At 47.2% G+C, this 16,462-nt stretch overlaps 1 protein-coding gene across 2 annotated transcripts; it reads right to left on the bottom strand.

Annotated features, from left to right (window-relative positions):
- Positions 1–1,241: 1,241 nt before the first annotated feature.
- On the bottom strand, positions 1,242–12,655 carry TNFSF14 (TNF superfamily member 14). 2 transcript variants are annotated; one of them, XM_022557351.2, is made up of 4 exons: positions 12,309–12,646; positions 10,790–10,826; positions 10,503–10,544; positions 1,242–9,880 (listed from the first exon to the last, which is right to left on the bottom strand). In XM_022557351.2, exons 1-4 carry the CDS (start codon positions 12,525–12,527, stop codon positions 9,453–9,455), a joined length of 726 nt encoding a protein of 241 aa, XP_022413059.1. In that variant the 5' UTR covers positions 12,528–12,646; the 3' UTR covers positions 1,242–9,452. The 2 variants fall into 2 exon arrangements, with proteins under 2 accessions (XP_022413059.1, XP_022413060.1); XM_022557352.2 differs by lacking the exon at positions 10,503–10,544 and having other exon boundaries at positions 12,309–12,655.
- Positions 12,656–16,462: the final 3,807 nt, after the last annotated feature.

Genomic DNA, 16,462 nt, shown 5'->3' with positions numbered 1-16,462 from the left:
GGGATTAACAGATACACACCACTATATAGATAACAGATAAACAACAAGGACCTACTGTATAGCACAGGGAACTATATTCAATATCTTGCAATAACTTATAATGGAAAAGAATCTGAAAAAGAATATATATATATACATATATGTATGTATGTATGTATAACTGAATCACTGCTGTACACCTGAAACATTGTAAATAAACTGTACTTCAATTTTCAAAAAGTAAGGATATAGATTTGAACAATACACGAACAACCTTGATCTCGTGGCCACATGTATGAAACATGCACAGAGCCCCCGAAAAATACACAACAAATATTTGGGGAGCTGGTTGGAATGTAAAATGGTGCAGCCACAATAGAAAGACAGTATGGTGATTCCTCAAAAAATTAAAAAGGCCAAGATTTAGTTTTTTTGAAAAACGATAAACTTCTGGTGACATTGATCAAGGAAAAACAAAGAAAAAGTGAAAATTAGAAATATTATCGGGACTTCCCTGGTGGTCCAGGGGGTAAGACTCCGTGCTCCCAGGGCAGGGGCCCCGGGTTCGATCCCTGGTTGGGGAACTAGATCCCGCATGCATGCCGCAACTAAGACGTCCGCCTGCCGCAATTAAAAATCCTGCGTGCTGCAACTAACACCTGGCACAGCCAAAACAAACAAACAAATAAATAAATAAATAGTTTGAAAAGTAAAAAACATAATAGTAAAAAAAAAGAAGTATTATTGATAAGAAAGGGGACATAATTACAGAGGCTGCAGAGGTTGAAGAAACATTAAAAAGACATGGAGAATGATTTTATTCACCAATATGGCATCTCTTCACCCATGATTGGGAAAATGTAGATAAAATACCCACATTTCTAGAAAAATATAACTTAAGGAACTCGGAATCAAGGAAAAACACAAAGTCTAAAGAATTTAAAACTCATTAAAGAAATTGAATCATAACTTTAAAATCTTCCCATACACACACTCACACACAAACAAGGCACCAGATCCAGATGTTTTTACATGAGAGTTCGACTAAACATCTGTGTAGCTAATAATGCTAACAGCACACAAACTAGTTCAGAATACAGACACACACACACACACACACACACACACACACACACACACAGAGTTTCTTTTATGAGGCCAGAATTGCAGGATAGTATGAGTCAGAAAAACCACAGACTATCTCCCTTCTAAACACAGATGCAAAAATCCTCTATAAAGTACCACTCAATTGACTCCAGGAATGTATTAAAAATATATCATGACCAAATTGGATTTATTCCAGGAATAAAAGTTTGGATTAATGTTAGAGCACTGATGAACAGAATTCACCACGTTGTCAGTCTAAAGGGGAAAAGCCACGTGATACTTTAAGAGAGGTAGAGAAAACATTGAATAAAATTCAACATTTATTCATGATTTTAAAAATCTCTTAGCAAATTAGGAATAGAGGGGACCTTCCTTAATCTGATAAAGGCCACCTAAAAAACCCTACAGCAGATTCATCGTTAATGATAAACCATTAAAAGCATTCACTTAAAGATCAGAATCTAGACAAGGACGTCCATTTTAGGGACTTTTTTTTCAGTGTTATTGTGGTGACTGCAAACATCTATTACATTGTATATACCAGCAACAAATGTTAGAAAATATCATTTAAAAAAGAGGTGACATTGATTACAGCACCAGAAAAATGTAAAGCACCTAGAAATAAACCTAAAAATGGTACAAAGTATTTATGGAGAATGTTATGAATCATTATTCAGAAACATTAAAGAAGACCTAAATAAAAGGAGAGTTATACCGTGTTCATTAACTGGATGAGTCAGTGTTATAAAGACATCACTACTCTCCAGTTTGATCTACAGATTCGATGCAGTTCCAGTAAAAATCTCAACTGGGTTTTCCGTGGAACTTGACAGAATAAAGGACCATACATAACCAAGATAATCCTGAAGATGTAGAATAAGAAGGGCTTTGTCCTCCCAGATAGCAGGACTTATTGTATTCATTATATTAGTGAAAGCAGTGTTGGTACAGTATTGGTACTAGTCTTGGTACAGACACATCGGCCAATGGAGTAGACTGTATCATCTGCCTGGCTTCCTTTTGGGACATAAAAGATGCTCTCAGAGGACTTTCTTGCTATCAGGATAATGTACCCGTGACAACCTATTGCTTCCTCTGAGCTATATATAAATCTGGCATATATATTAGCCCTGTTTTTTTTGTTTTTTTTTTGCCTTAGTTCCACAGATTTTACTCTAAGATTGGGGTACATCCTACAATGGATGCCTACATGATATGAATTAGTGGGGTTTTTTTTTGCCAAAATAAGCTATCACTAAGGTTAGAGTTTGATTTAGAATCTATGTGTGTATCCATTCATTCAACATCCATTTATTCATTCTTTGTTTGTACATCCATCCGTCCATCCATCCAATCCACCCGCCCATCTATCCACCGCCCATCCACACATCTGTCCACCCATCCATCCATCCACCCATCCATCCATCCATCCACCCATCCATCCATCCATTCATCCATCCACCCATCCATCCATCCATCCATCCATCCATCCATCCATCCATCTATCCATTCATCCATCCACCCACCCACCCATGCTTTCACTCATTTACCCATTCATTCATCCATCCCCTTACTTATCTATCCACCCATGGAAACACCCATCTATTTATCCATCTATTTGTCTCCCTGTCTGTCTGCCTGCCTATCTATCTGTGTGCTTATAGAGAAGGGCTTGCACAGTCCATTAGTTACCTACTGATGTATAACAAGTCACCCCAAACTTAGTGGTGTAAAACAACAAGTGTTTAATTTGCTCATAATTCTGTGAGTTGGCCCGGCAGGGCTTGGCGAGGATGGTTAGTTTCAGCTCTATGGATTGGGGCAGCTTATCTGAGGCTGGTGGAACTCTACGGATTGCCTCTCACATCATTTCATCCTCCAGGGCTCTCCGTCCACCCATCCTCTCACCGGATAGCTGTACTTCTTCACATGGCCACTTGGGGCTCCGAGAAGACAAACGTTGGAAGCTACTTGGCCTCCTGAGGACTAGAGTCTAGAATTCCTGGAATTTCCGTAACATTCTGTTGGTCAAGGTCAGTCACAGTCAGTTTATTCAACCGCGATCATCTGAGAACCTATTGTGTTCTGGTTATGAGATGGAAAAAACAAGACACATTCCCTGACCGCAAGGAGCTTGTCTTATGCTTCCTGCACTTTCTGTAGAGACTCCAAATGCACTCACACGTGACGCAGGTCTGAGGTCTCCATCCTTTGTGGGTTACTCTCCTCCCTGCCCATAATAGGTAGACTTTTTCTAGACCCCCTTAATCAGAATGGACTACTTTTCCAAGCTTCAGGTTCTGGGCAGGGGCCCCAGTTCCCTTTCCTTGGCGTCCTATAGATCTGAGCCACATCGCTGACCCTAAGGGTTACCACATCCCCATTTCTTTGTCCCCTAGAGTCTACTTTTGGGACCAATCCCCACCCCCACCCTGATCCATTGAGCAACAGCCTCTCCCCCCCGCCCCATTGTCACTCTGGCTTTAATTTCTCTCTTCCCAAAGCATCTAGGGATGTTTCTTTCTTCAAGTTCATCTATATGTTGTAATATTTTATTATACTTTATTCAGCATGTCTATGAGTTGTAGTAGGAGCAGGGTCTGTCTGTGTCAGCTGAGGCCGCTCTCAAAAGATTGTGTTTCCGCAAAACAGGCTCTGCAAGGGAGATTTGCATGGTGGAGGTTAATTGCCAAGTGCTGTCAGGTTCAGCGTGTGTGAGGGTGTGAGGGCAGCAGGACCCGGCAGAGGGAAGCGCTGGGCTCTGACAGCAGGGGCTTCAGTGGGTCTCACGGGGAGCTCTGAAGCCAGGGTGGTTCTTCAGAATTATCCTTACGTATCCCCCCCCCGCAATTCTGGCCAAACCCTAAACCTCTCCGTTACTTTATGCTTTTGGAGATCAATGCCAGGTGGAGATTCTTAGGTTATTCCTGCTTTCCACCATCTCTTTTGTGAAGAAATGGACATACAAAGCCAGCTTCTGCCCAAATGGGGAAAGGGATGGGAGAAATAAATAATGATAATGTCAACAACGACGGCCAATGTTTACTGAGCACCTAGTATGTGCCAGGAACTGCCCTATTAAGCACTTGGCATATCTTAACTATGCCTAGGCAGTGGGGCGGGGCAGGAGGGTGGTTAGGGTGCTATGTTAGTTCACTGGAGCTGCCATAACAAAGGACCACAGACTGAGTGACTCAAGCAACAGAAATTTGTTTTCTCACAATTCTGGAGGCTGGAAATCCAAGATCAAAGGGTTGCAGGGTTGGTTCCTTCTGAAGCCTCTCTCCTTGGTTTGTATAGATGGCCCTCTTCTCCCCGTGTCCTCACATGGTCTTCCCTCTGTGTGCATCTGTGCCCTAATCTCTTCTTATAAGGACGCCAGTCATACTGGATTAGGGCCCACTTGAATCACCTTAATTTTCTCTCTTAAGGTGCTATCTCCAAATATAGTCACATTCTGAGATGCTGGGTGTTAGAGCTTCAACATATGAATTCTGGGGAAGACACAGTTCAACAGCCATGACAGGGCAGGAAGTTCCTGTGCTCTGCTTTTTGGAAAAAAACAACCTTGGAAACATGGAAGGTTCCCCCAGAGAAGTTCTAGGGGGACTGAAAACTAGAAGAGGCTTGAGTACTGCTCCCTGTTGCAGAGAGGCTGCAGGTCCCCAAAAAGGAAATGACTCAGTGGTGTCTCTGGGCAGCTGAAGCCACAGAGAGCCTCAAAGAGTTTCCTGTACCTAAACTTGGCTTAAAAGTCAGCTTCACGAACAAGCTTCAGGAGTGGCAGAGAAAGTACCACTTCTGATAGGTCACGAAGAGGAAAATAGAGGGTAGGCGGATCAGAAGAGACGGGGCACCAGCGTGCATGTGTAGCTAGAGAATTAGACAGATCCCTCCCTCATCCTTAATGCCTTGGCATTTCCTAAGCTCCCTGGAATTTTGGCAGTCTTGGAACAGGAGCATGTGGGGAGGTATGGTTCCCAACTGACTAATATCAAGGTCTCAGCATGCCAGTGCAAAAGGACCTTTGCATAAATTAAGTTGCTTTATGAATAAAAGGAAGTTGAATTCTTTTTCACTCCTTGCGAGCTGAGATTCATGTTTGCTACACACATGTCTTAGTTTGGGCTCCCACAGAGGCAGAGCCTGAGAAAAGGGCTTGGGGACAAATCTTTCCTCCAGAAGGAATGCGGCCCCCTGATACCATGATTTGAGTCCCATGAGACTCATTTCTGACTTCTGACTTCCAGAACTGTAAGATAACAAATTCGTATTGTATTAAGCACCAATAGGAAACTAATACGACTAGGAACTCTCATTTTTCTTGAAACTCATGGTCATCTAGGCTGTCATATATTTTCCCACCTTTGACGGAGAAATGACTTAACCTCTCTGTGCTTAGATTTCCCCATCCATAAAATGAGTACTATAAGAGTACCCGCCCCCACCACTGAGAATTCAATGAGTTACTGTGAACTAATGTACTTAGCACAGTGCCTGTCATGCAGGGGGTACATTAGAAGTATGACCTATAATTAAAGATCATTATTATTTTAAGAAAAACAATCATGCAAACATGATGAAGAAAGGCAGCTGACATTCAGGCTTCAAGTGGGAAACCGCAGGGAGGGGTGGAGACTGTTGTGAGCTGGTGAGCTCATGCCCTGTCCAAAGGGGACAATCGCTACCCAGCCTGAGTTGTAGTAACCTCCAACTTGCCATGAAATCTGGATTTGTCCACGTGGAAAGCTTTGTAACGTTTAAACACTGGCTATGAATTCCCATTTGAAAAACACTCTCAGTGACTTAGACGTGGTCTATGGATGTAAGGTCACCTTATGTAATAACTGAAAAGAACCCGACATTTAAATGTGCACGTGATTACAACTATGCTCACAAAAAAATATCTGCTAAGGACTGAAGAGGCCGAGGATGGATCCCGAAATCACCCAGCTGGGAAATGGCAGAGCAGAGATTTAAACCCAGGTGGTCTGGCTCTGGTGTAAGACCCATTCTGTTTCTCCGAGATGATGCATCTCAGTGTTTGTATGCAGTGAGATGTAGCAGGGAAGGGCATCGTGTCATCATAGGAAATTAAGAAACAATGTAATCACCATTATTTTGCCTTCTATTACCTCTGGATCCTGGCAAGAGATGGATAGAAGCAGGAGAGTTTCCTGCCCCTGGGCTGGGAAGGAGTCTGAGGATAGCAGACTTTGGGTCTTGAGAGAGTTGGTGGGGCGGGAGGGTGAAATCTGAAAAGACACCAGAGGTGAAAGCGGAAATCAAGTAGATAGACTTCTAAGAAGTTGTAAAGTAGGTCACCGGCTTGGGCTGGGGCCTTGCTGCTCCTGCACTTTATCTGAAATCAAGGCCCCTCCCAGGAATGATCTTCGGAGGCTAAACTTAGAGGTTCCATCCCCAGGCAGACGCTGGTGGCTGCTGGTGGCTTTGATAAGTTCCCCACGCCTTGGTCTCCTCATTAAAGCCACAGAAACAGAAAGACCATGATGAGAGTAAAGGAAACTCCAGCATGGGTGGGATCTGGGCGTCTGGGGCTGTCTCATCTCCCACCAGCCCAACACAGGCAGAGAGGCATGAAGCTGTGTGCCTTTGGTGCAGGCAGAGTGGGGGACGCATCCCTGCCTCAGTCTCTGCATCTGGAACATGGGGGCGACGACAGCTCCTGCCCAGGGATCTAGATAAAGGTGTGACTTGCACGAGATACCTGGCGTAGGGGACGTGCCTGACAAATGCTCTCCTTAACATTTGTAAATCACTTACGGCACTCACACACGTATGGATCTCTTACTGTGTACCAGGCACCATACCAAATGGCTTTTTCCTCATCGGATTTAATCTTTACAATAAACCTAGGAGGTAAGGACTCTTGTTACCTAAGAGGTACTGAGAAGTGATGGGATTTGCTCCAGGTCACACTGCCAGGAAGTGGTAGAGTAGACTTGGAACCCAGGACCGTCTGATCACAAAGCCCCCTTCACCCCTATACCAGGCAACAGTGTCAACAACAATGTCAACAATAACAAGAATGATTCATTCACCTCTGAGGTCTGAGTCTTCATCCTAGACTCCAGGGAAGTCTTACTTCCTGGGTCCATGCTCATTTGCATAAACCATTTGATTTGTACGCATATCATTACCTGCCCCGCCCCACACTCTTTCATGCCCCCAGTTACTCCAAGCTTCCGACTGGCTGGGTAGACTGCCAATCTGTGCTGGATGTCTGCAGTTAGGGTACTTGGAAGTGTGTAGCCTCTACTTTCTCAGGAATTGTAGATTTGAGGCTAAGGCAGACCTGGGCATCAGGTCTCTGGTTTCCCTGCTAAGCTTCCTGCATGGAGTTGAGCCAGCTGGGTTCATATTTCTCAGCTGTAAAAGTGACCTTTGTGGGTCATTCCATCTATCCCTATGCCTTCATGAGCCATCCTTCCCCTAAGAACTAGACAGATCCAGGTGCAAAGTTCACCATTTATTTCCAAGACCAGTGGTCAAGGGGACCAGGGCCACAGGCTAAGTCTGGTCCTCACCTCAGGATGTATATGTCTTGGCTAGGAGGAACTTGAGGCTGTGTGTGTATTTGTGTGCCATTGTGATGCTCTGTGTGTGATGGGTGTGACTGTGAGACAGCATGTGGAAGTCTGATGTGAGAAGCGTTGTATCCTGTGTGTCACACGTGTGTGACTGCATGGCCTGTGTGGGTGACTGAGGCTCTGATGATGACTTGTGTGTGACTGTGTCCTGTGTGGTTGTAATGCAGTGTCTGTGATTGAGGGCTTGTGATGCTATGACGTGTGTGAGGTTGTATGAGAATCTGACGCTTTGTGTGTATGTGTCTGTGGTTGTGAAGGAGTGACTGAACTTGTGGGGCTGTGATTCTCTGTGATGCTGTAGCTGTGATGGTAGCTTCTTTCTTTTCTCCCTTTCTTTCTTCCTTTCTTTCTTTCTTTCTTTCTTTCTTTCTTTCTTTCTTTCTTTCTTTCTTCCTTCCTTCCTTCCTTCCTTCCTTCCTTTCTTTCTTTCTTTCTTTCCTTCCTTCCTTTTTTCTTTCTTTCTTTCTTCCTTCCTTCCTTTCCTTTCTTTCTTTCTTTTCTCCCTTTTTCTTCCTTCCTTCCTTCCTTCCTTTCTTTCTTTCTTTCTTTCTTTCTTTCTTTCCTTCCTTCCTTTTTTCTTTCTTTCTTTCTTCCTTCCTTCCTTCTTTTCTTTCTTTCTTTCTTTCCTCCCTTTTTCTTCCTTCCTTCCTTCCTTCCTTCCTTCCTTCCTTTCTTTCTTTCCTTCCTTCCTTTTTTCTTTCTTTCTTTCTTCCTTCCTTCCTTCTTTTCTTTCTTTCTTTCTTTCCTCCCTTTTTCTTCCTTCCTTCCTTCCTTCCTTCCTTCCTTTCTTTCTTTCTTTATTTCTTTCTTTCCTTCCTTCCTTCCTTCCTTCCTCCCTCCCTCCCTCCCTCCCTCCCTCTCTTCCTCCCTCCTTCCATCCCTTCCTTCTCTCACTCTCTCTTTCTTTGTGTTTTTTTCTGCAAACATTTTCCAAGTGGCTCTGTGCCAGGCTCTGGCTTGGGTGCTGAAACAGTTTTGCTGTCCTGATGGAATGTGAGCTCTTAGCAGTGCTGGGATACAGCCAACTGGTTGATGATTTATATGGGAGACAGAGACCAGCCACAGTGGGAATATTTACACCATGGAAATCGACAGATGCTACAAAGCCTCTCCTCTCCCAGAAAACCTGGTTGTCAAACATCTACCAGCACATCCCTATGCCTGCATCTCTGAGTGTAACTTCATGGCCAGGCTGTGGTGTGGCCACAAGCCCGTAGGTGGGACTTGGGTAGGTGACTAAGACCATGGGCGGGGCTGGGCTGGGCTCTCCACTGGTGGGTGAGTCCTGATGATAAATCTGCCCTCCCCCACTCTGCCCACACTTGTGAGAATGGAGAGGGTGATAAGACATTTCCTGTTCTCAGCCAACTCCCTGGACCCCCAAGTCCCACTTAGTTCTGAATCAGAAGTATAAATACCCACCCCTCACCCCTTTTTCCTGAATATCAGGCAGATCAGCTTTACCCCTGCTTGGGGGCTAACAGACCCCCAAGTCTCCAGGTTTGTGTCTTCAGTGTTGTCCATGGCAGGGTCTGCAGTCTCCTTTGGTTCTTCAGAGGTGCCTGCTGGGTCTTTCACCTTGTGGGATAACTGGGTTCTTGGTCCCGGTGGTCCCCACTTAGCTCTCCACCTGTCGAGTTTGGGGTTCTTCTGGGCACACTCCAAAATCTCTGCTTGCTGGTTTTCCTGTCTCCCGAGGCACCCTCTGAGGTCTCTGTCTGTCGGACTCCGTTCAGTCTACCCTGGCTCCTTCCTTCACACCATGAACGCCCCGAAGTAGGACCGCGTACCATCGCGGACTCGGACCAGGCTCTCATCAGGCACGCGCACCACCACCTCCTCCCCGGCATCCAGGTGGACCACTCCGCCCAGGAAGCTGCTGTCCCACCAGACCTGGGGGTTGCTTGCTCGCCCACAGGGTGACCGCCGGCTGACCAGCAGCTCCAGCTCCTCGGGGTAGCGGGCCGTGCGCTTGTAGAGGCCGTGGGTGATGGGCAGGCCGCCGGTCAGCCTCTGGGGGCAGCCCACACCGCCCAGCTGCACCTTGGAGTAGATGTAATAGTAGCCGGCCTGGGCGATGACCAGGGCACCGTCCCGGTAGGTGAGGCCCCTCAAGAAGGCCAGGCCCAGTTTCGTCTCCCACAGCAGAGGGCCCCCACTGCCTGTCAGGCTGGAGTTGGCCCCTGCGGAGGGAGACAGAGGGGGAGCTGGTAGGCACAGGTCCCACACTTGCTGTGTGACCCCAGGCCAGTCGCCACCCCTCTCTGAGTGCCACCCCCTCTGTGCTAGGCTGTTCCAGAGCTTTAGATATATGAACTCACTTTATCCTCACTTTACAGGTGGGGAAACGGAGGCCCAGGAGGTGGCAAAATAACGTGCTTATCATACATCTTAACTCGTTTCATCCCCTTCTTGCAGGCGGGGAAACTGAGGCACAGAGCAATTGATTTGCCCAAACTGTCAGAAGTTGTAAGTGGCAGAACACATCCTGGCCCAGTAGGCTTATAACCTCTGAGTTCTTCAGTCTCCCTCTCTGTAAAATGGAGCTCTGAATAGTATCGGCTAAGGATTTAATGAATTAATAGGTGGAAAGAACGTCACGGTGCGTGCCACAGAGTAAGCACCGGTACAAGGGTTTATTCAATAAATAAAATTAGGAAATTCACAGACCTAGGCAGTGCCTGTGCTCTGGGCAGCTCTGTGAATAATTAATGAATGAATATGCTGCCATGTTGGGGTGTCTGTCTGGTCTCCCCAGGACACGCTGAACCCCTAGCCCCTGCCAGGACTTGGGGGCCCCCTCACCTGTGAGGTGTGCTGTCGGGTTGGCCCGCTGGGGCCTCCGATCTGGGGAGAGAGGGTTAGAAGTCAGAGGGGTAAGGGCAAGCCTCCAGAGGGGTCATTCAGTCCGCCTCCTGGTGTCAACCCCACCCTTTCCGGAATGACCCAAACTTCTGCTTCTCCAGCTTGGGGGACGGGCATCTGTGGGGCTTAGGCCAGTTGTGCAAATCACATTGGGCAATGGGCTGAAGGGGTGGGGGCAGCGTGGGAACAATTCCATCCCCTCTCCTGGGACCAGGACCCTGACTCACCTTGCACCAGCTGATCCCAGGATCCTGCACCTCTGTCCTAAAAGTGCAGAGCAGCCCATGGTGAGGATCTGCGGGGCCCACGCCCTGGCATCACTCATACTCGTGGCTGAGAGACACATGCAGACCACGGGCACAGACATCACCCTCGGACATATCCAAGGCCATGTGCACACCCCACCTCACACCCCACCACCCAGCAGGCTCTTAACCATCCAGTTCCTCAGTTTTCCCCTCTGTAAATGGACACATGAAAAGTGCCTGCTTCAGATTCAGCGAATTTTCTTGTGAAAATCATATTATAGTGCCTGGCAGAGAGCAGGTACTATAAGGGTTTATTAAAAAAGTGCTGTCAAAGACACATGGCCACCTGGATGGCTGGACACCTGGACATAAATGCTAACATGTGGATATGGACACATGGGCACAGATCTGGACACTTGTGTGACACACTGACAAGTCACACGTGGATGCAGGTACGTGGGTTGCGTGGTTTATGGAGCCACGTGGGTCTGGGCACACGGAGACGCAGAAACAAAGACACATGATGTCAACACATGGGCTGTAGACAGGTGAGCACATGGCCGTGTGGGTACATGGGTGCAGGACAGCAGCACAGTTCCCGCCATGAGGAGAAAGGACCTGGAAGCAAAAAGGCTGAGACCACATGGGCGTGGCTTGGGACACACAGACCCACAGGTGTGGCAGACAGACCGACGGAGACATCCAAGGCCAATGGGAAATGGATGCAGAGAGAGATTCTCACAGACTCGGACGCAGTGGATTAGTGACAGTCCCCAAAATGGTGATCAGGTTACAGCTGGTGATAACTAGCTGTGTCAGGGACTTCCCCTGCAGTCCAGTGGTTAAGACTCTGCACTTCCAGTGCAGGGTGTGCGGGTTCCATCCCTGGTCTTGGAACTAAGATCCCGCGTGCTGCGCGGCACGGCCAAAAAATTAAAAATAAAAATAAAAGTGGCTAAATGGAAGAGTCAGGTAAATATTAAAAAAATAATAATAACTAGCCATGTCAGAATGTCGATTTCAGGGGTTACAGACAACACAACTGTGTTATAAACGTTAAACTTCTTAAAGGCTTAGATTTTGTTCGTTCCCACCACTAGAAGAAATGATAATTATGTGATACCAGAGAGGCATTAGCTAACACTACAATAGCAACCCTATTGCAATATTTATGTAACAAATTAATATGTTGTACACTTAAACTTACACAGTGTCCTATGTCAATTATATCTCAATTAAAAAAAAATGTCAGTTCCCATTGGTTGAATGCTTGCTGTGGGCCAGCTGGGCACCACACACACAATGTCATATTTTATTCCCTAGGAAGATGCTTATTATCATGCCCATTTTACAGATGAGGAAACTGAGGTTCTGAGAGGTGAATTAACTTGCCTTGGGATGCTCTTAGTCTGTCCTCCATTCTGCACATACACACACACACAGATGCTCAGTGACACTGGCTTCGAGCCCCCCCCACCCCCATCCCAGCACCACTTACCTGCAGGGGGGCGGCCATCACCTCCAGACGCCAGTGTAGCTGCAGCAGGAACCAGCCCTGGACAGCCACTCCGGTCGTCAACAGCAGCAGCAGGAGGCCCAGGCCCAGCCGGGCTGCACTGCAGGGCTGTCTCCTGCGTCTGTGCCCCAGCCTTGTGAAAGGGATGTCCGTCTGTCCATCCACCATGAACACCGAGGGCCTCACCACTGTCTCCTCCATGCCTGAGCGGACGAGGCCCCAAGACGCCCGGGGCTGGGCTGGCACGGCTGGGTCCTGCGGGCTGGGAGGAAACCACGATTGCCCAACACTCCTGGGCTTTTCACGCTGCCGACAGGCGCCTGTGGGTCCCGGGGCTGCCCCTCCCCCTTCCCCACTCATCCTCCTCTTCTTCCTGTCCCCCCACCCCTGGCCCGGCCCCATCTCTCTCTCACTCAGAGTCTCTCCAGAAGCACCTGAAGATGTGACTCAGGTGGGGATGGGAGAGGGAAAGCCCCAGTTTTCCCTTCTGGCCATGTCATTCACATGGTTGCCAAATACTTACTGAGCACCTCCTGTGTGCCAGGCACTGTTCTAGGTTTGGGGGCACAGCCATGAAGAAGAGAGACAAAAGTCCTTGGTCTTATGGAGCTCCTATTCTAGCAGGCTGAGAAAAACTAATAAGAAAGCCCAGTAAGAAAACACTATTTAGTGTTTGAGATGGTGATAAGAGCAGTGGAAAATACGAGTGGTTTGTGTGTGTGCATACGTGTGGGTGTGTATATGCGTGTGTGTGAGTGTGTGCATGTGTGTATGCATGTGTGTGCTGTGTATGCACGCCTGCATGCGTGTTCATGCATGTATGTGCAGGTGCGTGCTTGAGTGTGCTTGCATGTCTGCATGCACAAGTGTGTGCATGCATGCAGGTTTTAATTGAAACTCACAGTCAGAGGGTAGAACCACTGTCTACTCAGCTAACTAAACTCAAGGCCTGGGAGTCGTCCTGGACCCCTCCTTCCGTCCTGTCATGACATCCTACCCTCAGCAGGCCCTGTTGATTCAACCTCTAAACCAGATCTCAAATGTGCCCACCTGTTTCCATTTCCACTGCTACCACCCTAAGTGCTATGAACTGGATGTTTATGTGCCCTCCAAATTGATGTTGGTACCCTAACCCCCAATGGGATGGTATTTGGAGGTGGAGTCTTTGGGAGGTGTTAGGGCATGAGGGTGGAGCCCTCCTGAATGGGATTAGTGTCCTTATAAGATGAGATATAAGATACATGCTCTCTTTCCCTCTCTGCCATGTGAGGATACAGAGAGGAGGAGGCCAGATACAAGCCACGAAGAGGGCCAGGAGAAGGGCTGTCACTGGAACTCAACCACTTAGGCACCCTGATCTCAGACTTCCATCCTCTAGAACTGTGAGAAGTACATATCTGTTGTTTAAGCCGCTCAGTCTAGGGTATCTTCTTATAGCAGCCCAGATGCACCAAGACACTCAATTCTTTTGGGTGTATACCTAGGATTGGAACCGCAGGCATCAGGTCTTGCTTGGACTCTTGCAGTAGCTTCCCAAATGGATGTACTACTCTACCTCTTGCCACCTTATAATTCATTCTCTACCCTGGAGCTGGCATGGCCTCGCTTATTTACTTATTTATTTATTTGAGGTAAATTCACACCACATAAAACAAACCATTTTAAAGCGAGTAACTCAGTGCCATTTAGTACATTTACAATGTTGTGCAACGCTACCTACTTCCAAAGCATTTCCAAAGTAAACCTTATAACCATGAAGCAGTCACTCCCCAACTCTCCCACCCACAGACCCTGGCAACCACTCGTCTGCTGTCCTGCTCTATGGATTTACCTGTGTTGAACATTTCAAAACAATGGAAATATACACTACGTGGTCTTTTGTGTCTGGCTTCTTTCACGGAGGATAATGTTTTCAAGGTTCATCCACATTGTAGCGAGTGTCAGTGCTTCACTCCTCTTTAAGGCTGAGTGATATTCCAGTGTATGATGAACCACATTTTGCTGATCCATTCCCCCGTTAATGGACATTTAAGTCATTTCCACCTTTTGGTTATTTTGAAAAGTGCTGCTACAAGCACGTGTGTGCATGTATTTGTCTGGGTTCCAGCTCTCTATTCTTTTGGGTGTGTACCTAGGATTGGAACTGCTGGCTTCAGCTTTTAAACACGTAAGTCAGGTCTCCCCTCTTCCATGTTTAAAATCTTCCAATGACCTTCCATTGAGCTTGTGGGGGTTAGCAAATTATGGCTCATGGGCTGAATCAGGCCAGGCTCATGTTTCTGTACAGCCACGGGAGCTGCTCTTGGGGGCTGGCACTTTAGTGAGTGGTGGGGTCTCAGATGGGGCATCCTCCTCTGGCCCCTCTTCCCCATTTTGCTTCCAGTGCCGGCCTCCTTGGCCAGCAGCCGATGCTCACCCCTGTCCACCCTTTGTAGCTGGTCATACTGGCTGCCACCTACATGCTGGCATGTCCTCTGTCATCAGCTACTGGGTGTTGAGCGGATGAATCTCATTCCGGGAGTTGGTGACTCAGCATGTTGTCTCAACTCTGGCCAGCTAATCCACATGAGACAGCTGGAATTTGGGAGAGAGAGGTTGCCTGAGATCTGGTTGTCACTGGAGCAGAGAGAAACTGGCCTCAGTGGTCATCCCACACCCTCTCTACCCACCTGGATCTCCAAGTCTTGGGCCCATCATTCTTCATCCAGAGAATGTTTCCAGTAGCAGAGCACAAATCACATCCTCCACCCTGGGTGGCCAATCCCAAGCTAATGGGGCATATGGCAGGCTGGAATCTTCCTCTCATTTTATAAGTACCTTTATAATATCCTCTATTTTATCTCTCGGTCCTGAAAGGCTAAAATATTTACTATACGGCCCTTTATAGAAGAAGGGCTGTTTGCTGAGGTAAGAATAGACATTAAGAGGAATTCCCTGGCAGCCCAGTGGTTAGGACTCTGTGTTTTCACTGCCGAGGGCACGGGCTCAATCCCTGGTCAGGGAACTAAGATTCTGCAAGCCAAATGGTGGGGCAAAAGAAAAATTGTAAGCCAACTATACTTCAATAAAATAATTTAAAAAAAGAGAATAGACACTGAGTGGTCTTCATTATCTTGAAGCCCTTGCACCTGGGCATCTGGGGCTTTTTGCACTTGCTGTTCCCTCTGCATGGAGCAGTCTTTTCCAGATCCCCCATGACTGGCTCCTCCTTGTCATCTATGTCCTGACTCAAGAACCCCCTCCTCACAGAAGCCTTCCCTGACCACCCATATTAGGCAGGGTTAGTCAGATAAATAGAACCAATAATGTACCTCTATATCTAATATCTATCATCTATCTATCAATCAAGAGAGAGATTGATTGTAAGGAATTGGTTCATGTGATTTTGTAGCTTGGTAAATCCGAACTCCGTAGGACAAGCCAGCAGACTGGAGATTCAGTTAAGAGTTGATGTTGTGGTCTTGAGTCTGACGGCAAGAATCTCAGGCAGAATCTGCACACTGCCAGCTGGAATTCTTTCCTCCTCAGGAAACTCACTTTTTCTCCTCAGCTCTTCAATTGATTGGAAGAGGCCCACCCACATTATCAAGGGTAATCTGCTTTAAGTTAATTTAATTAATTTATTTATTTGGCCACACCACACTGCATGTGGGATCTTAGTTCCCCAGCCAGGCATCAAACCCATGCCCCTGCAATGGAAGCGCAGGGTCTCCACTGCTGGACTGCTGTGGAAGTCCCATGGGTAATCTGCTTTTAAAGTCAACTGGCCATAGGTGTGAATCACATCTTTAAAAATACCTACAGGGGAGAGTTAGCTGCTGGAAGTCCCGTCCAACCCCAGAGCCCCTCCTGCCCATAAATAAGGAAAGCTGGCGTCTCCTGCCCCCTGAGAAGAAACTCCAGGAGAAGCAGAATCTTCCTGCTTTGGGTTTCATCACCTGAAATGGTTTTAAATCAATAAAGTTGGAATCTCTTAAAAGGACAGGGGCTTCCCTGGTGGCGCAGTGGTTAAGAATCCTTCTGCCAATGCAGAGGACACGGTTTTGAGCCCTGGTCTGGGAAGATCCAACATGCCACAGAGCAACTAAGCCTGTGCACCACAACTATTGAGCCCGCGCGCCACAACTACTGAGCCC

Source organism: Delphinapterus leucas, unplaced genomic scaffold (genome assembly GCF_059928025.1).
Source record: "Delphinapterus leucas isolate spDelLeu-1000000601 "Yukka" unplaced genomic scaffold, BTC_Dleu_Yukka2 spDelLeu_asBTCV2_sq25, whole genome shotgun sequence".
NCBI lineage: Eukaryota > Metazoa > Chordata > Mammalia > Artiodactyla > Monodontidae > Delphinapterus > Delphinapterus leucas.
Note: the sequence above shows the minus strand (reverse complement) of the source record. Positions and strands in the feature narration are given on the sequence as shown.